The sequence below is a fragment of the Lygodium microphyllum genome, chromosome 4 (assembly GCF_053477565.2).
Source record: "Lygodium microphyllum isolate KBCC chromosome 4, Lygodium_microphyllum_v1.1.10, whole genome shotgun sequence".
In the NCBI taxonomy this organism is placed as follows: domain Eukaryota; kingdom Viridiplantae; phylum Streptophyta; class Polypodiopsida; order Schizaeales; family Lygodiaceae; genus Lygodium; species Lygodium microphyllum.
Genome location: NC_141138.1, coordinates 23,875,705 through 23,901,313, shown reverse-complemented (window position 1 = coordinate 23,901,313; position 25,609 = coordinate 23,875,705). Strand labels below are relative to the sequence as shown.

Below are 25,609 nucleotides of genomic sequence, written 5' to 3'. Positions count from 1 at the left end.
TTACGAACTATAGCCAACAAAATAGCATTTTAATGCCTTATCATCAAGCTTTCCATGAAGCTCTTTTGGCATATGAGCATAGGGTGTACATCCAAACACGTGAAAGTAGTCAACCTTTGGTTTTCTCTCATGCCAAGCCTAAAAAGGAGTGATAGTTTTCAATGCCTTTGTAGGTGTACAATTCAACACATGATTAGCACACTGAAGGCCCTCAAGCCAAAATTTATATGGCAACCCCTTAGATTTTTACATGCATCTAGTCATCTCCATGAGTGTTCAAGTTTTCCTTTCAACCACGCCATTATGTTGATTGATGTCATCCTCATAATGGCCTAATGTATGATACCATTGTCAAGTAAAAATGTCTCACATGCATGAGACATGTATTCCCCGCCTCGATTTGTGCAAAGTATTTGCACTTTTAAACTTGTTTTGGCCTCTAGCTTTGCAATCAAGTGTTTAAAGTGCATTAATCTATCAGATTTTGCCCTAAGAACATGCACTTCACCATCCTTTTTGAATGCAAAATGATACATCTTTTCCAAACTACATCCCTCACATGCATGGGGAGGTGGGGTCTCAACAAGAGGTAAGGCATCCACCATCTAATAATGTTGAATTGTCATCAGACTGCCAAAACTCACCTGACCATAATGGGCATGCCATAGCTTCGCATTCTTTTATATGAGCTATGTGGATAATGATATTGATTTCTTTTTAGATACAAAAGTCAAGAAATTACAAGTCATTGAAATATTACCAAATAGAACTATACTTTGGAAGAGGAAGCTATTTTTAAATAATTGATATGGGATATTAATCTATATTATCCAAAACATGTATATTTTTAATTCAGATATCTTTTCGTATGGTCGAGATACACAAAATTGTATTATACACTAATATAATTTGATATTTTAGTATCAGTCTATGTAGGGGCATTTTTAATATATTTGTATACAAGCATATCTATATGTTAAATTTATATTTATGAATTTGAACAACATTCTTGGTTTTGATTTAGATATATCCTAGAATCAAAGTAACTTTTTTAAAATATTGCAGCATAGTTATAGAACATGTTTATACAGGTATAAAGATATGGTACTAAATACATAAATACTTCTGTAACACAAACTTTACACTACAATATATTGGGCCTATAGCAAGGCGTTTAGCAACACTCGCAGTCTAGCATTTAAAAAAATCATCATCGCTATCAACCTTGCCATAGAACTATCATTATTAATATTACTATTAGCAATACTATTATTAGTGACGATTATAGTAAATTAGCAATGCAAATAGCAGTAGTTGGAGTAAAATTAGTGACGCTAATAGTGATGGTTGTGCAAGGGGAAAAATGGGTGAGAATCATAGTAATTTTTACTCGTCATTGCATAATATTGTGCATTTATACAAACGTAATCCATTTTGTATTAAAATATACACACAATAACATATTTCTTGACACAACAAAAAGTTGAAGGGCAAAAGATTGATAAAATAGTTTTTTAATATTATAGTTGGAAGATTACTTTACAAGAAGCCCAACTTTGACTTATATACAACATTTTAGGACTAAAAGCTACCAAATCCTAATGTGCATGACTTATTTGCACATGTGGGGCTTTCTTCCCAAGAAGTGCTCATTCTGGATGAAGATTTGGATCTCCTGGTGAGACAATGTGTGCATCATGTATGGGGTGAGCATAAGTTTTTGCTTCTTACCATACGTATCTTCCTTCATGTACAATATTTTGTTGAATATATATGCATAGAATTATGCCAAATATGCATGAGATTGACTAGCTAAATAATAATAATAATAATAATGTTGGCTTGCATAAACAACCAAAACCTCATAAATGAGGCACCATCTCCCTCTCCTCCCACATCTCTCTCTCTCTCTCTCTCTCTCTCTCTCTCTCTCTCTCTCTCTCTCTCTCTCTCTCTCTCTCTCTCTCTCTCTCTCTCTCTCTCTCTCTCTCTCTCTCTCTCTCTCTCTCTCTCTCTCTCTCTCTCTCTCTCTCTCTCTCCATGCTCTCACTTGGGATTTATTATCCAACTAAATCCTAACAACTCAAAGTTACAAGCACATATAATTACTTCCTTCTATAATCACCTTATTGTTGATGGTCTTAGGTCATATCTAGTAAAAGAAGATAAGTATTTACAAAGGTCAATCAAAATGTAAGACCCTTTCTACAAACCTTTAAATCCACTTTATAATTATTGTTAATGATAGGAAAACAACATAATTTATCTTGTATTTTTTGTAGAAGCTACAATAAGGTAGTGAATTAGAAGATGTTCAAGAAGGGACGTGCATTTAGATGAATAATTGTAAAGTTTACTATCTTGTTCAACCATGTATAACTATCCTCCAACAAGAGAGGGCCTCCCATAAGGAAATGGTGACATGCATGTGCCAAAATGAGTATCTAAGCTCGTTTAGATGGCAATCTCATCTACAAGCTGAGTATATCAAAGACTGTATTGGCCTTTGAGTATTATGGTGAGAGTCTTGAAGCAAGACTCAAATGTTGCTTATGTTGCATTATCATTACATTTTCAAACTTTGCTTAAAAATATATTCTGGAAATTTCTATTAGATATTCTCAATCTACAACAGGTAGTGATCTTTTAGACTAATGATTCCATACGTTAATAAGCCCTGAACATATGGAATAACTTTAATAAAATATTGGTACCCATTGTAGGTTAGAATTATCTAATAAAATTTCAGCAAAACGTCTTTACAATAAGTCCTCTCTCAAACATGATAATGCCACATGAGCTCCACTCGAGCCTTACTACCAAGGCCCTCCTCACTAGACTCAAAGAGGCAAGCATGTTCTTTCAATTCTTAGCTTCTACAACCATGAGATGGATAAGTACAAATATACCCCTTTTATTTCTCTCTATGAATAGAAGAGCAAGGGTGAAGATTCTACCCATCTAAAGCTCCCTCTCTTTCCATTTGTTCTCTCTTCCTCCCTCCCTCCCTCCCCCCCTCTCTCTCTCTCTCTCTCTCTCTCTCTCTCTCTCTCTCTCTCTCTCTCTCTCTCTCTCTCTCTCCATCTTTCTTGATCTTCCTCCCTTCCTCTCCCTCTCCCTCCCTCCCTCCCTCCCTCCCTCGCTCCCTCCCTCCCTCTCTCTCTCTCTCTCTCTCTCTCTCTCTCTCTCTCTCCTTTTCTTTCCATCGCTCCTCTCTCTTTCCCTTCCCCCGTCTCTCTCTCTCTCTCTCCATGAGATAGAGGGAGGGAGAGAGAAATGGAAAGAAAGGAAGAGAGAGAGATGGAAAGAGAGGGTGAGAGAGAGATCTCTCTCCCTCTCTTTCCATCTACATCTCTCCCTCCCTCTCTCTCTTTGTCTCTCTCTCGTACCGCCTCTTTGTGTGTGCATCTCTCTCTCTCTCTCTCTCTCTCTCTCTCTCTCTCTCTCTCTCTCTCTCTCTCTCTCTCTCTCTCTCTCTCTCTCTCCCCATATAAATAACTATGTACAAAGGAAAGAGGAAAGGGCTTATCTCTAGGCTTGAAGACATATGTTCGCTACCTCTTGAAGCTCTTCTTTGCGATCTTCTCCTTTTCCTTCTTCCTTGTGATTTCCTTCGCACTCCCCCTGCTCTTCTTTTCAAGCTTCTCTCTCTCTCTCTCTCTCTCTCTCTCTCTCTCTCTCTCTCTCTCTCTCTCTCTCTCTCTCTCTCTCTCTCTCTCTCTCTCTCTCTCTCTCAAATTCAAAACATTCATGATTTGTTACCATGATGACTATTTTGGATTTTTTTCCATAGTATAGTGTCACTATAATTGTCATGATTGAGGTCACTATATAGGGATGCTTATATCGAGGCTGATAGCGATGCCGATAAAAAGAATTGCAACTAGGTGTCACTATAGCTTTATTCCCTTGTACTATTGAGGTCTCTCATGGTTGATTTTTTTGTAATTTAACTACCCATGAATTGTCTTGCCACATGACATGTGCATTAGGATGCAAACTATGCTAAGTATTACAAATATTAAACTTTGGTGTGATGCACCAAAAGTGCAAAGCTTTGGGAGAAGCTATGCACAGAGTGCCTAGCAATACTTGATAATAACTAATTATACTGACAAAAGTAGTCTTGAAATTAACTAATAATCACTAACTATTACGTTTAATTAATGTATTAATCTCAATTTCATCAATATCCAACATAGTTGGATACATTATTATTGTTGCTATTATTATATATTTAATTAAACATGTTATCAATTAATTGATCCATAGGTTACCAATAACTAATTCATCAATTGAAAGCTAAAACAACTACTAGAATCATGACAATATATTTATCTTTAACTATAACTAATAAGTAATTATTTATTTATTCAACAAACTAATAACTAATAAATAAGCATAATCTAATTCTAATATAATTTATAAATAAATAATTAATAAAAATTTAAAATAATAATTAAAATGCTTAATAATAAAGAATAATTAAGAACTATTAATCAAATTAGTTTCTTATAAGTGCTAATTATTTACTAATTAGCTAACAATATTTAAATAAAATTATTAATATAAATAATAATTAGTTAATTAATAATAAATTATTAATATTTAAAATTCTCAATTATAAGAAATATATAATGAATTTGATTCCTTACAATAAGTAAACTAATTAATTTAATAATATACTAATTAAATAATTGATTATTAATTAATTAAGTAACATAATTAGATATTTCTAATAATATTAAAGTAATTACTAATTAACTAGTTGCTAATTATCTAACAACATACTAATTAACTTAAATAGATAATTGATATTTATTAATTATCTAATAACATGATAATTAATTAAATTAGCTAATAGCTAAATGAGTTAATTTATCAACTAATTAAATAAATTATAAAATTATTAAATTAAATAATTAATCGACTAAGCTAATGACAGGTTTACCAACTAGTAATTATTTAATTAATTACTAAGTTGATTACTAATTATATGTGATGGTAATATGATCATATGTGGTGCTAATTAACTAATTAATAGCTAAGTTGATCATGTGTGGCAGTAACACTAATCACTATGTGATGGCAACTATTATTAATTAACAAATATAGTAATCAATTGTTTGAGGGTAGCAATAATCAATTGAAAAACTAACAACTAACAATCAATTAATATCTAAAGATGAGTGACTAATAAATTTGACACTAACAACAATTCAAGAATTTGATACTAAACTAATAATTATCTATATACACTCTCGATTCTACACTAACAACTTGATGATTAATTTGTATAATGAAGGAAATTGGATATAATGTGAGCAAGTGTACGGGGTGATGTTAACATAGATCTGGCACTAATATAAGAGGAGGAGGATGATCGATGAGGAATATAAGTGAAGTTCATATAGTTTTTTTTTTTTTTTTGCTTTTCTGAAAAAGTGTAGTTTGTTTTTGTTGTTCATGTTCAATGTTTGCATTGTTTACATTTGTGCCATCATGTCATGTTTTAATAATTAAAAATTTTAACAACAGAAGAAAAATCAAACTCATAAGAAAAAAGATGAAAAATTTTACCCCCTTTAGCTAGAAGTGTAAATACACGATCTAATATTGAAATGATCCTACAAGTATACATATTTTAATAAAGTTATATTAATTACTACATGAGATTTTAGCATACATATAAATAATACAACTTTATTAAAATTAATAAATATGTTGAAGTAAAGAATATCACCCTTCATTCTTTCTACTTAGGATAGTCTCCTTTAGGATATTCAATGAAAGGTTGCAAAACAAGTTCATCATATAATGAATAGGTCCTACCTTGTGTGGACATATATTATATAAGAATACTTCATAACTTGTAGCTTTGTTCTTGATTCATGATATCACTCTTTTTTTTTTTGTATTTACAATTTAAGGAACCAATAACATGTTCAAAAATCAATTTCTATAATCACAAAAGCTGATTTTGTGGCAATCAATTTTTATATGTTGCATATGCATAAACACAAAATCGCATTTCAAAAAACAACTAACAAACAAAAACTACTATATAAATAGAGAGAAAATTCCATTTAACACTAATATGCACTCCATTCAACACTATTATGTACATGCATACACATGATTGTATATCTTGTAGATGAGATGAATATAGTACATGAACAAATAATACATAATTAAAGGGGTTTTACATACTAACTAAAAACAAAATACATATGGATACATACAAACTTATACAATATATAATTATTAATTCTATGTGTGTGGACGTCCAAATGTAAATATAATTTTGTGGGAGCTAGGCCTTATATATAACTAGAGTAACAACCCCCCCCCCCCCCCCCCCCCCCCCCCGCTTCCCCTTATAAATTTTTTTGCAAATAGCACATGTGCTACCAAATCACAAGATTTGAAATGCCATGCCCTCAAGTTAGAAGAGACTTCATCAACTTGATTTTCCTTGTGGTCCTCAATGATAGTGGTGGTATCGAGTGTCGTGGGGAGATGGTGGTAGAGGGACTCTAGGGTGAACTTGCACCTCCTAGAGCTTGCAATCAAGCTTCCATGATTGCCATGTATACACCTCACTAGGCATGATATGGAAGCCATTGTTCTTGCTGGTGGCTAGGTGCATGAACAAGGGTTTGGGATCCAATAACACATGGATTGCATAATCCATGATAGAAGTACTCTTATAGAAATAATAATTGAAGAGAGAACCACCTACTATGGCGCTTCTCTCTCTTTCTCTCTCTCACAACAAAACCAAGGTGCTGTAGAAAACAATTCAAAGCTTTAAAGACATTGGAAATTAAATGACCATTCGTACCAATTATAAGCTTTGAATGTGTGAATTCTTGATGATTAGCAAGCTCAATTCAACGCTGCAGATTCACAGACTCGATTTAGTGTTGGAGAGAGAGAGAGAGAGAGAGAGAGAGAGAGATTTAAATGCTACCCCACACACTCACTCTCTACACATACACACAAAATAGTGATGCAACATCGATTCTCTCAAGACACAACAAGAGAGAGAGAGAGAGAAAGGGTGCGGTGCCACTGGGGGGGGGGGGGGGGGAGGAGGGAAGCGGTAGAGCAACGAGGAGCACCACATTCAGGATTTTTGCGTATATCTAGATTTTCAAATTCAAGGTAGCCTTTCACATCGCAAGTCAGCTTTCTCCTGCGGAAGGTCAAACTACCTACATAAACTCCTGTCTAGAGAGCAGGCGGGCAATTGTGACTCCGTCGCTCCTTCGTTTTAGCGGTCAGCCCATCACCTGCTTCTTTTGTTTGCTATGGCAAGTGTAGCGGACTTCTCAAACGAAAATTCGAGCACGGACAGCTTTCAGGTGCGTCTTGTGTCCTGATTCTCAGAGTTTGAGTTTTCCTCATCGATTGATAAATAAATGTACACAGAGGAGGGCTCCGTGGATGCACAGAGAGAGAGAGAGAGGAGGGGGCATTTGAATGGACGACTATAACGGAGGCGTTCTGGTGCCGCACAGAGGGAATGTCTTGATTTGAAGACATGACTGTGTTTTGGCAAGCTTCACATAAGCTGCAGATTCAGGCTTCAGATTTGTTTTTCTTTAAGAACAGCTTGCCACCGACTGATCCAGAAGCACAGACAACAGATTCCGTTAGATTCGTTGTTGGCTCCAATTGATCGAGCAAGGCCAATAATGCTCTTATCTCTTTTAAGACTTGGATCAGTCTCTTCCCCAGAGGGAAACATTCATCTTAGATTGGCAAGAGGAGTGATTGCTACTCACAAAGAGCAGATTCTTACTCTATCATCATGGAGGATGCAGGCTTACCTGGATCAAACACGCAAAAAATTGTATTGCTCCAATTCAATGTATATTGAGATATGAACTGATCTGTCTCTTCAAATTTCAATACAAAGGGCACTGAGATATGGGCTGATCTCTCTTCAAATTTGTATACAAGGGGCTATCACAAATGAGCGGCAGCGTCAAGATCAATGTGGCCCTAGATTTGGCTATAGTGTGAGCACTGATTGATCCAAGAACACCTGTAACTGTACATTAGCATTCCCCTTCAGATTAGCTGCAAATTCTTCTATTTCAACTGCTGTTCTAATAGCCGGGGCTTCAATCAATGGGCAGGTTCGTGAGATGGCTGAGAAACCCTAATTTTTGCTATGCTTCTAATTTCAATGGGTGTGAAAATTAGAGAATTGTTGAGGGATTGTCAAAGAAAATGAGAGACGGTTGAGGAGAGAGAAAATTCAGCAATCTATCCCTAGAATGTGGCTCAAACAGTAGTTTCCTACTGATTTCGAAGCTAAAGATCAGGTTGCCTGTTGCCTAGAGGCCCCAAACTATTGTTGCTAGCCCCAAACTGCTGTTGTCTATTCTTTCTGATGCTTAGGATGCTGTCATGTGCTAGTCAATTGACCTCTTGATGGCTGCCAATGGTGAAGACTCTAGAACTTTCCTTTCTTGGCTGAAATCAGCCTGAACAACATAGTTGCCAACTCTAGTATGCCCCTCTCTAGGCCTCAGCCAGCTGGAATCGGCCTGAACAACACAATTGCCAACTCTAGAATGCCCTTCTCTAGGCCTTGGCTAGTGACCTATCTAGTTTACATGGTATGTTTCTTCCCTTAGTTGCTACGTGGTACACTTCGCAAAGTGGAACTTAGTCTCTAGACTTAATTTTCAACAATTAGTTAATTGTTGGAAACTAATTATTCTCTTGGCCTTGCCCATAGGCTTGTGTCTAATTCACATTTAATGTGCTTAGCCTTTTGAACTTGAAAGTTATTGAAACTTTCACTTGGCCTTAATCTAGCAATAAATGTTTAATTCTTTGCTTAGGCCACATGACACCATTGGTCATTTCAAAGGCCCATTTAATGCTCTAGGCCAAAATTGAGACTAGGCACCTACAAGTACCTATCCAACATAACTTAATGTAACTTTTTGTTATTGTCTCGCAGCCTGGGATTTTGGACCTGTCACCGTGACTTAACTAACTTGCACTTTATCCGTGCACCTCACATGTGGACAAGTTAATAATGCCAAAAGCTAAGCATTAAAATACACATCCCCATGATGGATCTTCCCTTTGTAATCCTTGCATTTGTCCTCAATTGCATTGTAATGTGGCAAAAGCAAAAGTATTTAACTAGAAGAAGCATAAGGCTGCTAGAGATCAGTCATCCCCTAGACTAGCAATTCTCAAGCTACTATTGGTATAGTTAGTTCTCTCAAAGGTATTGTTGGAGGGCATTACACATTTTTTCAGCTAGTTTGTGGGGATTTCCAGCAGTCATAGTGTATGGGCACCTTTCTGGGCAGACGACTATGCCATGTGGAAGGCAGGCTGGTCAGCGCAGATTATTTTATGCATTTATGATGTTGTCGGTTGGTTGCTGATCAGGTTGGTCAGTTTTTGCTGGCCAACTGCATACTGCATATATTTTGGCCCTTTATTTGGGCTATTTATGCCCCATTGGCTGCCTCCCCTCCTTCCTTGCTTTTCAGTAGGTGTTGGTGGGAGAGATTCGGCTCAAGGAGATATGTCAACAGCTCTTGTACATTTGTCCTCTTCATTTCAGCATTCATTGACTATAGATTTTTGTGTTCTTTTGTCTCTTTTCTCATCATCTATTTCCACCTGAGTATCATAAAAGGGTTTGAGCTGGCTGATATGAAACACATTATGAATCTTACTAGAAGAGGGTAGTTCCAATCTATGTGCCAAGTCTCTGATACACTTTAAGATCCTGGGGTATATAAAACTTGTGAGCAAGTTTGTTAGTGGATCCATTATTCAAAGTAGAGTAATGAGACTTGGGTACTTTCAGCAAAACCAACTCTCCTTGATGGAATTCTAAAGGTCACCTTTTCTCATCAGTATACATTTTCATTTGATCTTGTTACAACTCTATAGAAACAGAATTTATATCATTTTTCATTAATTTGTCTATATAATAATTTATTAAATTTATTTTCTTTGCACTAATTAGATATAAAGAAAAGTGCATTGGAGCTGGCCACTGATGAGTGGTCACAGGTTATGGTGGACCTACGCGGTGGGTTAAAGAAAAGATAGTTCACACTTCCACCTATATGGTCCGATTGAATGCCTGTGACCAGAACTCATGCATATCAGGGTTAGACTCGCATACAGAAAAGATTAATGCCTTGAAGTGTGGGCTAGATTCACCAGAACAGACAGTTACAATCAACAAGATGGCATGATCATGAAATGCTTGTATAATGTGCATGTATGGGCTGAAAGCTTGAAATGCACATTTCTTTGCATAGGAAAGTCACATGAAGATTCTGATACCGTTTTTGTGATGTACACGGAAAAAGCTTTCATATGACATCCATATTGGGGGGGTCTCTAAATTTTAGGAGATCCCTAAATTTTAGGAGGTGCTTAAATTTTAGGAGCCTCGAATTAGCCTAAAAATGCTAGTCCTAAAAAATAGTGATGTCATTCTAAAAATAGTAAGTTCTGTACTCTGACTGTGCTTACTAAATTTGGTTGTTTCTATTCTTGACAATATTCAACCCAAAAAGGAAGGCCATAGAGAAGAGACAAGACACTTGTCACACAAGTTTCCAAGTGTCCCACCACTTGTCACATCTCATGACATGTGGCTGGACACTTGTCTTGTGCTACTCCACTTTCTCCTTTTGTACTAGCTCTTCCCTCTCCTATAAATAAGAGCTCGTTTTTCTTCATTCAGCATCATTTTTCTTTGCTGTAAACTGATGTACAACACCCACAGATAGCCAGAAACTGGCCCCATCCATCCCCATCATCATCCCCCACTTCTCCATTATCAAATTCCTCCATATTCCCTTTTCTATCACTACTGTTTTACAGGACAACAAGCTTGTAAATTCATTACAGCACCTCCTTCTCAAGCTCTTTCTTCCATTTTAGCAACAAGAAGCAAGCCCTATCCATGTACTACTGTTCAACGATGAAGAAAGGCTGATTTCCCCTCTTTTTTCTCTCATACTGTAAAGAAATCAGTTCTTATCATTGCATAATAGATAATGCATGTGTATTTGTATATCTTTACATGATCTTGTGAGAGTGAGAATTACTTCTCCTCATTCTCAGGTTGATTGTAACTGAGCTTTTTCCTAAGGGACTTGGGTTGAGCAGAAATACATTCCTTCGGGGGGGGGTTGCCCATCTTCAACCCTCAATCTTGTCTTCATTACTTTTACATTTTCATGGCTGTAATTTTGTGAGTAATTTTCATTTTCAGCTTTAAGTGTTCATCCTCTTTTATATTAAATCTCGAAAACAAGCGAATATCATAATTGTTAAGTATACTACGTTGTTCGGGGTGTTTACAGTGGTATTAGTGCTTACAATTATAAGTTTGTTTGTTTTCAGCCTTTGCATTGAGTGCTTGAGCATATTTTTTTTCTTAAGAATCTCAATGGATCAGTCGAGTGCTATCCTTCAAGCCATTCAAAGTCTTAGAGAGGAGAATTAACAAATTCGTGACTAACTTCTCAAACTAAAAAAAGTTGAGAATCCCAAAGAATTCAAGGAAAGAAGCCCATCTGCTTCAAGGAGACAAAGCCATACCAATGAAAGGAGCCGATCAAGAAGTCCAACTACTTCTAAGAGGCAGTCCCATTCTACTTCAAGACAAAGAAAGAGATCGCGTCGAAGCTCATCATCTTCTTCAAAGTCATCTGGCGCCTACTCTGATGGACCCTCTTCTAGTGACGAAGAGTCACACCCTTCTCGTGGAAGACCTCATCATCGTCAAAGGCGTCGATATTCTTCACCCTCGTCTCCATCTTCATCCCCATCAAGCACTTCATCATCTTCAACCTTAAGATCCGGGCATGGACGAAGGCATAAGAAGAAGAAGAAGAAGACTAAGTCACTATCTCAACTTGAAAAGAATATCAAGTTCAATATGTATGATGGTTCCCGAAATCCTGATCTTCTTTTGAAGTTTATTCGTCAATTTCAAATTTTGTATAGTTGTGAAAAGTATAAAGAAAAAGAAAAGATTAAGTTTGCAGCTTTACATTTAACCGACTTAGCCCATACTTGGTGGACGGGTTTGGAATATGATCATGCTGACCCAAAATCATGGCGGTCCTTTGTTCGCATGATACAAAGCCAATTTTTTCCTGTTCATTTCAAAAGAGATGTAAAAATGGAATGGGATCGGCTTTGACAAAGGAAAAATGAGTCACTTTGTAACTATACCAAGAGATTTTGGGAGCTACTTTTGAAGGTCCAACATTTCAAGAAGATCAGCAGTTCGGAAAAGCTTAGGAAGTTTCAAGGAGGTTTGCATTTTAAACTTTGTACTGCTCTTAATCATTATTATTGTTCTAGTCTCAGGGAACTCATTGACCATGCTGAGACATGGGAAATGGAGCACAATGGCAACAAATCATTCCAAAAGAATGATAAGAAGAGAGTAGCTGATGATGAGGAGTATTCAGCCCCAAATGAAGGACAAAAACAGCGGCAAAAACAGCCATCAAATCAAAAGAAGATGAAGCCCTATGCACCTCCTAATGCTCCTCAATTTCGCTCCAATCTATACCCACAAGCAAAGCAACTTTCAGAAGAAGAAAAGCAACTCTTCATGAAAGAAGGGAAGTGCTTTAAATGTGGACAAACAGGCCACATAGCGAAGCAATGTCCAAACAAGGGACAAAGCAAGGTTTCTGACAACAAGCCTAAGTCGCCAGTGAAAATCAATGCTATCAGTGATGTAGTTGCAAACACAACTCACCCTCCAGAGACGTGCAAATTATTAAAAGCTTGGGGACAGTTGCAAGGTAAGCAAGCACTATTCTTGATAGATCTTGGGGCGAATGAAAATATCATTTCCTTGCAATTAGCTAAAGAGCTTGGATTAAAGAATGAAGAGATGGATACTCCGGCAGAAGTTCGCTAAGCTTTAAATGCTGATGAAAGTGACACTGTGAAGATTGTGACACCTTACATTGGCAAGCTCAAGTTTCAAATTCAAGGTTACAGTGATGAAGATACCTTTTGTATCGGAGACTTTGATGGTTACGATGTGATTCTTGGCATGCCTTGGAATCATAGAGTAGATTCAACCATCTTCTCTCAGAAAAAGAAGGTAGAACTCACCAACAAAGGCAATAAGTACGAGATCCAAGCTGGAGTTTCTGGAGACACTATATCTATGGTAAGCCATATGCAAGTCTCTAGAGCAATTAAGGATTGTGTTCAATGTTGTTTGCTTTATGTCACTGATGTAAAAGATAATATGAATGCTGAAAACCAAGAGCGACTTCAGCTCTTGGAAAAGTATAAAGATTGTTTTTCAGAAGATCTTCCTTATCAGCTTTCCCCAGAAAGGCCAGAAGACCATCATATTGATATTATCCCGGGCAGTTCTCCTCCTAATATAGCACCATACCGTGTGAGCCGTCCTCAACAAGAAGAAATTAGAAAGCAAGTCAAAGACCTACTCAACCGTGGGCTAATTAGGCCAAGTAGCTCACCATTTTGTTCACCGGTTCTTCTTGTTCAAAAGAAAGATGGCACATTCAGGATGTGTATTGATTATCGAGCCCTCAACAAAATCACCGTGAAGAATCGGTTTCCTATTCCTAGAATTGACGGCATTTTGGATCGTCTAGGAGGCTCAAAAGTTTTCAGCCGCATTGATCTAAAGAGTGGTTATCATCAAATTAGGGTAATACCACAAGATGTACACAAAACTGCTTTTCGCACTTCATACGGTCTATATGAATTCTTGGTGGTTCCTTTCGGATTAACCAATGCACCAGCCACCTTTAATCGAATGATGGAGCTCATCTTTAGAGAGCATCGACAATATGTCGATACTTTCTTTGATGATATTCTTGTCTTTAGCAAGAATGAAGAGGAGCATCATCAACACTTAGAAATTGTTCTACAATTACTTCAACAAAATCAACTCTTGGTAAATGGTAAAAAGAGTGAATTTTTCATGCATAAAATAAATTACCTTGGGCATGTCATCTCTTCTGAAGGGATTCAGATGGATCCTGAAAAGATCAGGATAATCCAAGAATGGCCTCATCTTCATGATGTACATGAGGTGCGATCGTTTCTTGGCTTATGCTCTTATTACCGCCGCTTCATCAAGCATTTTGCACATATGGCTTCTCCACTTCATGACCTTACAAAGAATAAGATCTCTTTCCAATGGAAGGAAAAAGAGAAGGCAGCCTTCACAAGGCTGAAAACAACTCTTACTTCTGGACCTGTTCTTATCATTCCAGATCTGGTAAAACCATTTGTGGTGGAAGCAGATGCTTGCGGTGATTGTATTGGTGCGGTGCTAAATCAAGAAGGCCATGCCGTTGCCTTTGAAAGCCGCCGTCTAAATGATGTGGAGAAAAGGTATGACATTTATGAAGAGGAGCTCTTAGCAGTGGTTCATGCTTTAAAGATATGGAAACATTATCTTTTAGGCAATGAATTCCTTATTAAAACTGATCATCAAAGCTTGAAGTATTTCAAGACTCAAAAGCATTTGCAGGAGAAACATGCAAAATGGGAAAATTTCTTGTCTATGTTTCATTTTCAAATTATGTACACTCCAGGGAAACAAAATGTAGTTGCTGATGCACTTTCTAGAGTGCCTCGCATTGCAACTATTACAGTGGCTCATCATGAAGATTTTCAAACGATGAAGAATACTTATGAAGAAGATACTGATTTTGCAGCAATTTGGTCAAATTTACAACAAGGAGGTTCTCATCCAGATTATTCCATCAAAGACGGTTACCTTCTCATGAACAATCGCCTTTGTGTCACTCTTCTTGTTCGACTGAAGGTGCTTAAAGAAAGTCATGAACCCCCTTATGCAGGGCATAGAGGGAGGGCAGCCACTCTAAGTGCAATTGAGCGCTACTTTTATTGGGCAACATTATGAAGAGATACTCATAACTTCATTGAGGCTTGTCTGGTATGCCAAAAATCCAAGTATGATAGGTAGAAGATTCCAGGATTGTTGCAACCTCTTCCAGTGCCCAAAGATCCATGGGAATCTATCACAATGGATTTCATCTCAGGTATTCCAAGAACACCTCAAGGTCATGATACGATTTGGGTCATAATTGATAGATTCAGCAAACAATCACATTTTATTCCATGTCATAAAACATTGAAATCCGCACAAGCTGCAAGACTTTTCATTCAACATATCTTCAGATTACATGGTATGCCTTCTGAGATCATTTCAGATAGAGACTCCAAATTCACAAGTAACTTTTGGCGTACTTTATTTGAGAATTTGGGAACCTCTTTAAAGTTCTCCTCAGCTTTTCATCCTCAAACTGACGGCCAAACAGAGGTGATGAATCTTACTCTTTTGGATATGTTGAAAGCTTATGTTAGTGAACATAAGTCACAATGGGAGAAATATCTTCCATTATTGGAGTTTGCTTACAACAATACAGTGCACTCATCCACAGGGAAAGCTCCAAATGAAATAGTACAAGGTAAAGTGATTCCTCCTCCAATTATTCGCACTAAAGATAAGATTTTTGTTGCTGATGAGTTTGCTTCAGATTTAAAAACAGCAATGGATAAAGTTCGAGCCATTATCAAAGTTGCCCAAGAGCGACAAAAGAAGCAAGCAAATAAACGAAAAAGACCTTTGGCTTTTGAAAAAGGTCAATATGTCTTGCTAAAGTTTGATAAAAGCAGGCTCAAACAAGGTTCCAGTCAAAATTCATCTTTTCCAAAGCTCTCAAGTAGATACTTTGGACCCTTCAAAGTGATTGAGAAAATAAATGAAGTTTCTTATCGACTTGAGCTTCTTGCTCATTGGAAAATACACAATGCTTTTCATGTAAGTTTGCTAAAACCTTACATAGGACCAGAACCAAAGGAACCCATTACTGAAGATTCCCCAAAAGTTGAAGAAACAGAGCAACTCTTGGAACCTGAACAGATTTTGTTTCACAAGGATCGAGCCACATGAAGTGGCCTTGTGACACGAAAATTCTTACTAAAATTCAAGAATCTACCCACAACAGATGCACAGTGGGTAGATGAAAAATTCATGAAGGATTACCCAAACATTCTTCAGCCATATCAAGAAGCTTTTCAGCTGAGGACAGTTGAATAAAAACCAGAGGGCTGTCACAACTCTATAGAAACAGAATTTGTATCCTTTTTTATTAATTTGTCTATATAATGATTTATTAAATTTATTTCCTTTGCACTAATTAGATATAAAGAAAAGTGCATTGGAGCTGGCCACTGATGAGTGGTCACAGGTTATGGTGGACCCACGCGGTGGGTTAGAGAAAAGATAGTTCACACTTCCACCTGTATGGCCCGATTGGATGCCTGTGACCAGAACTCACGCATATCAGGGTTAGACTCGCACATAGAAAAGATTGATGCCTTGAAGTGTGGGCTAGATCCACCAGAACAGACAGTTACAATCAACAAGATGGCATGATCATGAAATGCTTGTATAATGTGCATGCGTGGTCTGAAAGCTTGAAATGCACATTTCTTTGCATAGGAAAGTCACATGAAGATTCTGATACCGTTTTTGCGATGTACACGGAAAAAGCTTTCATATGACATCCATATTGGGGGGGTCCCTAAATTTTAGGAGATCCCTAAATTTTAGGAGCCTCGAATTAGCCTAAAAATGCTAGTCCTAAAAAATAGGGATGTCATTCTAAAAATAGTAAGTTCTGTACTCTGACTGTGCTTACTAAATTTGGTTGTTTCTATTCTTGACAGTATTCAGCCCAAAAAGGAAGGCCATAGAGAAGAGACAAGTGTCTTAACACTTGTCACACAAGTTTCCAAGTGTCCCACCACTTGTCACATCTCATGACATGTGGTTGGACACTTGTCTTGTGCTACTCCACTTTCCCTTTTTGTACTAGCTCTTCCCTCTCCTATAAATAAGAGCTCGTTTTTCTTCATTCAGCATCATTTTTCTTTGTTGTAAACTGATGTACAGCACCCACAGATAGCCAGAAACTGGCTCCATCCATCCCCATCATCATCCCCCACTTCTCCATTATCAAATTCCTCCATATTCCCTCTTCTATCACTGCTGTTTTACAGGACAACAAGCCTGTAAATTCATTACAGCACCTCCTTCTCAAGCTCTTTCTTCCATTTTAGCAACAAGAAGCAAGCCCTATCCATGTACTACTGTTCAACGATGAAAAAAGGTTGATTTTCCCTCTTTCTTCTCTCATACTGTAAAGAAATTAGTTCTTATCATTGTATAATAGATAATGCATGTGTGTTTGTACATCTTTGGATGATCTTGTGAGAGTGAGAATTACTTCTCCTCACTCTCAGGTTGATTGTAACAGAGCTCTTCCCTAAGGGACTTGGGTTGAGCAGAAATACATTCCTTCGGGGGGGGGTTGCCCATCTTCAACCCTCAATCTTGTCTCCATTACTTTTACATTTTCATGCCTATAATTTTGTGAGTAATTTTCATTTTCAGCTTTAAGTGTTCATTCTCTTTTATATTAAATCTCGAAGACAAGCGAATATCATAATTGTTAAGCATACTACGTTGTTCGGGGCGTTTACAGATCTTGAGCTTTTCTAAGATTCATCTTACATTGCTGAAAAAGGATATGCATTCTTTTCAATTTTTCTTTTCCATGAGGGTTGAGCTTCTCGCTGAAAATGACTGCAGGTAAGTGCACCTTATAACCATACATAGTCTCAAACGGTGAACCTCTAATACCAGCATGAGCGGAGTTATTACACAATAGGCGATAGTATTAAATGCTGATTGGTGTAGACTACAGGCAAATTTAGGGGTTTTTCCACATGAAAACTTTGAATTCTCTCTCTTTGGCATTCTCTCATCTATTCTAGCCCATTCTCAAGAGATTTCAGCATTTCTCAGTCATTTGGAGTAGATCTCAGCCATATTTGGTGGATAGTAGAGGGATTTCTATTGCAAATCCTAAAATTTCTGCAGAAATTAGGATTTAGTAGCCACATGGGGACTTGCGCCAACAGGAAAAGGCAAATCAGCACCTAAAATTTGTGAATGAATTATCAAGGATTTTAGTTGCCTTGCCATCCATTGTAAATTTGGGGTAGCATTTGGCTAGTTGGGGTTCAATTTAGAGCAAGTCGTAGGTGAAATTCAAGGGGCATTTGGCCCAATTTGTTTGCTGATTATTGGACCGGCAAAGGGCTTTTGGATGAGCCAAAGAGATTGTGGAATCTCGGCTTGTAATACATCCATTGGCAATTGAAGAAATTACTGAAAGGGGCGCTAGTTTTGGGACCAACATGGTATCCATTGTCCAAAAATTTTAAAGGTAAAGTGTGCATTTTAATTATGTTTATTGTTAATTGCGGTAATTAAGTGCTTGATCAGGGAATTACCACCCTATCGGAGAAGGAAGATTGGTTTCACGGTTCTATTATCGCGATACCACTCAATCCCTTGATTTGGTGGGTTCAAGGCACTTGATTGTAAGTCAAAGCTTTATGCTAGTGCTGATTGTCTTCATACAATGAGATGGAATCAAGTAGTGATGATGCCTCTTAGTACAAATGCTCACATGGGAAAGAAGGAAATGCAATGCCTAATCTTGGACAAGGCTTAGACCATGGACAGCAAGCTGAAAATGTTACTGTTGGGTAAGATGCAGAGCCTTCAAGGTGTAATGAGGCTGATGACCAGCAAAGTGAAGAGGATTTTGATGACCAATTCAAGAATCAAATGAGGACAGCAACAAATCTCTTTCTTAAATTGGCAAAGGATCCTCAGTTCACTCGATTTTTGAATGCTTTGTTGAAGGACAACAAGTGCAAGAAGAAGAAGTTATCTTCCACACCTTCGGGATAACAAGGTGCACACAGTCTTCACTTGAGGCTCCCAAAGATGCTAATGAAGCAAAATAGTTGGTATCTACGAGGCAACGAATGCAAATGCAAGGCCATTATGGAAGTGCCAATCCAATGGATTTTGGAAATAAACCTGTAAGCACATAAAAAGCTTTTGTGTTTTGTTGTGGGGCTGCCCGAATGGAAGGGAAATCAGCTACACCTTGCGAAGAGAAGTTGCAGATGCCGTGGACACTTCGTAGAAGGCTCGAAAAAGGTAGAAAATATGTGTTCTTCGCAATAGATTTGCTCCAAACAACAAGCTGAGTGTGGTCTTCTTTTCATAAAACCTCTTGAGTCCTCACTTTGGTTTTGATACCATGTGAGTGTGCGTAATGGAGGAGAAACACAAACATGGAAAGAGAAGGGAAGAGAAAGACCGCAATAAAAGAAGAGAAAGGAAGAAGAAAATCTGCAATGAACTTTGAATGAAAGCTGAATACAAAGGTAGCATCTAGAAGACACAGAAGAATCCTTGAATGTTGGAGTGTTTTGAAACTTTGCAGAAGTTAATGGCCACCAACAACTGGGTGATGGCTATTTATAGCCAAAGGTTGCTGAAACTGGACAACAGTATCAGGCCAAGCATTTAATGCTGGCTGACCTGCATTATTTAATGCAGGAAATGCTGGTGAAAATAAAAAATTCTGATAGCCTCATATAGCCTTGCGTGAACATAGTCCAAACAACTGAAAAAGAAATGCATAGGCTGGAAGAAACTAGCCAATGTCAACACACCTAAAACCAACTAAAAAAGAAATGCATGCTCTAAACAGAGCTGCCTCCTTTGTCAAAGCACATGACATATTGAGCATCAGAGCTCTTGATGTTCCCATTTGATTAAGACTGAGGCTCACATGTAGGAGATGACTATGCAAGACACACGACTGCTAACACATTCGTCCATTCTTAGTCTCCTTGGCCTTGTTCAATTTCTTTTCCATCTCCTCTTTGATGGTAGCCACATCCTCATTGATTTTTGCTTTCAAATCCTCCAAGGTGGGGGCTATCCATATCTATGACAGTCTTTCTCTTTTATGCACTCATACTCCAAGGTATTGCTTTCTACTATTAAGAGGTATTCTCCACCTCTGTAGTATTCTGTTGGATTCCCAAGACTTTGTAGAGGAAGTCCTGGGTGCACTTGGTGAGCACATTGTCCGACAACTTGTTTTCTCTAGCTCCACATGGATGGTATCCAGTGTTGAGAAACCCTTCACCCTTCACCCGTAGTTTGCGTTTTTGCGTTTAGGGTTTGCAGCCCCAAAAAGGGGTGCCATCCTAGACTGATTGTGCCTATTTATAGACCACTCTCTCATTCATTCCTCACGGTTGATTCATTCAGTCCGTCACCCCTTCTCTTCAATCTCTCCACTACCCTCATACCCCTTCAGGAGGACATTGCGGTTCGTGGTTCGTGGCTGTCTTCATCATCTTCTTTGTGGGTGGCACCCTTGTTCCCTTGTATCACATTCGCTCCATGATTCAGATCTTCATCATTCCATTCATCAGAGTTCCTTTTCTCTTCTCTTCTGTTCTCCATGTTTGCGGAGTTCACTCTGTGTTCCTCCTTGCAAACACTACTATCTCGCTGGTACGTCATCTTTTGACATGGTATTAGAGCTGGATGTGCTCAAACAGCGGCAAAGATCCTCCACTCCAGTGAAGGCAAAGACCGGTGGCGGGTTCGACATCCACTATATTTTATTCTTCTGCTGTATCAAAATCTCGTTTTTGCAGATTTCAGGTATTTCAGCTTGTTACCCACATCCCAAACACGGAGGAGATCGCGGTCCAAGCTGGCCATTGTTGTCTACAACAGTCTGGCGCCTGTTTCCAGCCTATCACACACTATTCGGAGCTGATTTCAGCATTTTAATTGCTGCTGTTGTGTTTTCCTACGTTTTTAGTCTTTCTCTCTCGTGCAGGCTGTCATGCCTGCGTTTTTAGCCTTTCTCTCTCTTGTTGCCTGCGTTTTTAGTCTTTCTCTCCTACAAGCTGTTCTACTTACGTTTTTAGTTTTTCGCTCTCTTACAGGCTGTCTTGCCTGCGTTTTTAGTCTTTATCTCTCCTCACCTGCGTTTTTCTACTGGTTGTAACCTCTTACCGTTGGTCGCATCCTCCTCCCACTCGCAGCTCACTTTCAGTCCTTCCACTACCCTCCCACCCCTTGAGGCGGACATTGCGGTTTATGCTTTACACTCCCCTCACATCCCTTGAGGCGGACATTGCGGTTCGTGATTCATGGTGGCTGACTCTTCCTTCTTCATCAAGGCACATTGGTACCCATGGCTTCTTTACCAACAGATGACCAGACTACTGGGTGCTCCTACTGTGGCATCATCGGATACACCACTGATGCTTGCCAACTTTGACCTTTGCTCCTCACCCCCCCCAGAGTATATGCGTCTTCCACTAGGCATTTCTTGTGCCACCTCTCCCTTTTGGGCCACATAGCTCGTTCTGCATTGGCTATCAGAGTACTATGCTCAAGGCAATAAGACGTATTCGATGCACACTAAGTCCTTTCGAGCACATGGAGGATCGATTGGCGCTACGACCTCCTGGAGATCGTCTCAATGCCAGTGGCAGTCTTCTCCCACTTATTTTCAGGTAAAGTGGCTTCCATGACCTACGGCTTTGTAGTCCGCTCCATCGAGAGACAGTGATTGTTTGATATTGTCTTCTCATCAGTGTACTCCTTCGAGAGACAGTGGCTGCTCGACTCCTTCCTCTTTTTCGGCTACCCAGTCTGCTCCACTGAGAGACAACGACTGTTGCCCACCTCTTGCTCATTCTGAGCCCCACCCTTCCTCACCCTCGACTACTCAGGTTCGAGAGGCTACCTCTGGGAGCTCTTTGGCACCCTAGATACCTTCTTCGGCATGACCGGCGGCACTTCTTTCGTCATCAAACATTTCGGAGTCCATGATCCATGACTTTTTGGATTCCCTATCTACTTCAGAGGGGGATATTATTTCTTTGCCCTCAGAGGGGGCATCTACTTCTTTGACTTCGGCGGGGGCCCCTCCACCTCCCACCTCAGAGGGGGAACCTACTCCACATGAAATTCTTCACCCATCCTCTACTTTCTTGGGGTGGTTGTCTTCGACCAATCATCTCTTCTACTGATACCGAGGATCTTTAGGTACCACCTAGATCGAGACCTCGGAGGTTCAGCCGCGACTTGGTGACGAAGCCTTCGTATTCCTTCCAGCATGGATGCACGGAGCTAGTGGCTTCTCTCCTGAGGTTGAGTTTCGGGTTTTCCAGTTCACTCTGTCTACTGTTCTTTACTGCAGGTTACCTTTCCGGTGGAAATCTTGGATCTTAGGGATCCTCCACATCTTCTTCCTCCTCTTCTCTTCTTGCCTTGGTCACTTGGTTAGCATGGAGCCACCTCTCGAGATTGAGTACGGGAATATCCTTATGGTTCTTGGCACCATACAAAGTCCAACACTCCTCCTCTGCATTGCATGTTTTTATCATCTTTGTACTAGGGCGCTTGGGCAAGTGAACAATTTCCCTAGGAGGGACACTGTCCAAGTGGCACTTGTTGCATGAGCATTCTTCAGCATGTAGCATTGCATCTCCACCTCACTCTTCTCTTGTTCCTCTTTTTGGGCCTGAAAGGGGGTGTTGAGAAACCCTTCACCCTTCACCCGCAGTTTGCGTTTTTGCGTTTTGTGTTTAGGGTTTGCGTTTAGGGTTTGCAGCCCCAAAAAGGGGCGCCAGCCTAGACTGACTGTGTCTATTTATAGGCCACTCTCTCATTCATTCCTTGCGGCTGATTCATTTAGTCCATCACCCATTCTCTCCAACCTCTCCACTACCCTCACACTCCTTTAGGAGGACATTGCGTTCACCCGCAGTTTGCGTTTTTGCGTTTTGCGTTTAGGGTTTGCAGCCCCAAAAAGGGGCACCAGCCTAGACTGACTGTGCCTATTTAAAGGCCACTCTCATTCATTCCTTGCGGTTGATTCATTCAGTCCGTCACCCCTTCTCTCCAACCTCTCCACTACCCTCACACCCCTTCAAGAGGACATTGTGGTTCGTGGTTCGTGGCTGTCTTTATCATCTTCCTTGTGCTGCGGCACCCTTGTTCCCTTGTATCACATTCACTCCATGATTTAGATCTTCATCATTCCATTCATCAGAGTTTCTTCTCTCTTCTCTTTTGTTCTCCATGTTTGCCGAGTTCACTCCGTGTTCCTACCCGCAAACCCTACTGTCTCGCTGGTACGTCATCCTTTGACATCCAGTGCCTCCAATATGTACTGTTTAGGTTGGGAACCCACATTTTTTCTTGCCTCTAGCATTGGGCACAAGGGTGGTTTCTAATGAAAGGGATATTAACAGGCTGGATTGTAGAAATGTGCAGAGTAGAGGCTGGCTTGTGCACGCATACACGTGCGCATGTGCCCACACACACACACACACACACACACACACACACAGAGCAAATGGATGTAGAATGTGTGGTGACTAGGTCTTGGGTTCAATTCCTACATTCTGCATTATCATTTAGTATAGGTGTAAAAAAAGAAGTGAGATTTTTTGTTTTTTTTTTTTTTTTTGTTCTGGATGGGGGAACAGAGAGAGTGTGTGCCCGTGCATTTTACTGCAGGTATTGACAGGCTAAGCGTTGAAGATGGGCAGAGCAGAGAGGAAGAGACTAGTTGTGGCAATGACTGGTGGAGGACTGCCATAGAGAAACAAAACAACAAAAAAAAGAGAAAACATTGCATCATCAGATGCCATGTAACTTCTGATCTTATGAGTGACTTTGGCCTTTTTGTAGAGGTTCTCATAACATTTCATGTGCGAGTGTGTATGCACACATGCATGTATTCGTGTTTTTTTTGGAGAGAGAGAGAGAGAGAGAGAGAGAGAGAGAGAGAGAGAGAGCACGTGTGTGTGTGTGGGGGAGGGGGGTTGTTATAGGCTGCATATGCTGGAGAGGTTCAATGCCGGCAAGGATATTGGGTTCAAGGAAGTGTGACAGGAGACATGAAAACTGAGATATTATGTGTTCATTTGTAGGGTGCATATGCTGGAGAGGTTCAACGCTGGCAAGGATTTTGGCTGCAAGGAAGTATGATAGGAGACATGCAAACTGAGATCTTTCAGGCATCTGATAACAGGGTGTATGGCTATGGGTGCGATCTTCTCGGCTTATTTACATGGCAAGGTGTGGTTAGTGGCAGTAATCTGTATGGTTTTACATGCTCATGCATCTGCTAGAGACAACATGCTTTTTGATTGTTTTCGAAACAAGTACAGGTTCTACTGAGGAAAGGGAGCTAATCCTGGTCAAGCATTATTTAGGGAGACACATTGTGCAATATGAGGGTCAGAGGTCAGAAGCAAATAATACTATTGAAGGGCAATGGAGTCTCAGTGGAGCCCGAGATAGGTTTTACTTTGAGATCCTAGAAAGACCTCCTGTGACAGGCTACCTGCAGGAGTGGAGGCAGCAGCAGGAACAAAGAAAGACAGGAAGACAGCAGTCTACTGTTGACCTGGTTTTCACAAGTGAAGGAAGGTTGTATGGTGGGGGTATTGATCGTATGGGAAGCTACACAGTTTTAGGTGAGTAATTAAGTTTTTTTGCCCAAATGGGCGATGCTGTTTGGATCAAATAGATCAGTTCCAGGAGTGGCATTGATTTCTGCAGAGACAAAGTGGAAATTCTGATAAGCCTTTTTCCACATAATGTTTGCATATCAGGTAATCACTGCCGTAGAGGTGAATCAGTGGTGGCAGTTGGCTTTCTGAAACAGTATAAACGGGTGGTTGCAAGCTATGAGGGCGTTATATGCGAGGGGGAAAAGGTTCTGGTCATGCAAGGGACTTGGACTTCAGACGATGGGAAATCTCACAGTTTTATGATGACAACAATCAAGGCCTGACCCTTCTTAGCCTTTGGGATCATGGGTTGGTGGTTCAAAGAGGGTGAGTGCCTTCATTCAAACCGCACCATAATCTTTAGATATTTATAATAACCTCATAATATTTATAAATATCTAAAATCACACACACACACACACACACACACACACACACACACACACACGCACGCACGCACGCACGCACACACACGTGCGCATGTGCATGCGCACACATAGAAAAACAAAGAACTAAGCTTGTGAATAGAAAGTTAATGGGAGGTCTTTGTGTGTATATAACTATTTGTATTTTTGCAAAACCAACTAGCTCATCCATATTTGTTGTTAAGTCCTTTCTCTTTACTCGTCTTCCCACTTTTTGCATTACTTGTCACATCTTCAATGAGTTTCAATGACATCTATTTTGTATTATCTTTCAACTCGTGAGGATAAATTGCAAGTTTCTTTGACCGCAATCACATTTATCCACAATGCATTTCAAACTATGTCGCTTCCTGTAACACTTGGTTATGCACGTTGGGAACATGTACAATTGCACAAAATGTTCGTGTATATAGATACTTGACACTTGCAATTGCAATTAGCTTCATGAGATCCAAAATTGTGATATCACCTTTGGTTGGTTGAGTCCTTGAGAAAATACATTTGTATTATGGACCACAATAAGTGTACTTGTCCTTTAATTTGGCTTAATATACTTAAATGTACATAGGTGCATTTTTATTTGAGGGGTATATGGCCTTAAACCATTGGAAGAGTTGTACCTACAAGATATCAAATGA

The 25,609-nt window shown here is 39.3% G+C and overlaps 1 protein-coding gene across 1 annotated transcript; it reads left to right on the top strand.

Annotated features, from left to right (window-relative positions):
• The first annotated feature begins 7,088 nt into the window (after positions 1 to 7,088).
• Positions 7,089 to 25,155, top strand: LOC148036885 (uncharacterized). The gene is made up of 4 exons (XM_087675806.1): positions 7,089 to 7,367; positions 23,962 to 24,109; positions 24,202 to 24,510; positions 24,649 to 25,155. Exons 1-4 carry the CDS (start codon positions 7,314 to 7,316, stop codon positions 24,828 to 24,830), a joined length of 693 nt encoding a protein of 230 aa, XP_087531932.1. The 5' UTR covers positions 7,089 to 7,313; the 3' UTR covers positions 24,831 to 25,155.
• Positions 25,156 to 25,609: the final 454 nt, after the last annotated feature.

What these genes read in the sequence shown, in the direction of transcription:
- LOC148036885 (XM_087675806.1), top strand. Translation starts at nt 7,314, where the DNA reads ATGGCAAGTGTAGCGGACTTCTCAAACGAAAATTCGAGCACGGACAGC. An exon ending in CGAGCACGGACAGCTTTCAG is followed by an intron (nt 7,368 to 23,961) that starts GTGCGTCTTGTG and finishes GTTCATTTGTAG; the next exon opens with GGTGCATATGCTGGAGAGGT. An exon ending in CGGCTTATTTACATGGCAAG is followed by an intron (nt 24,110 to 24,201) that starts GTGTGGTTAGTG and finishes AAACAAGTACAG; the next exon opens with GTTCTACTGAGGAAAGGGAG.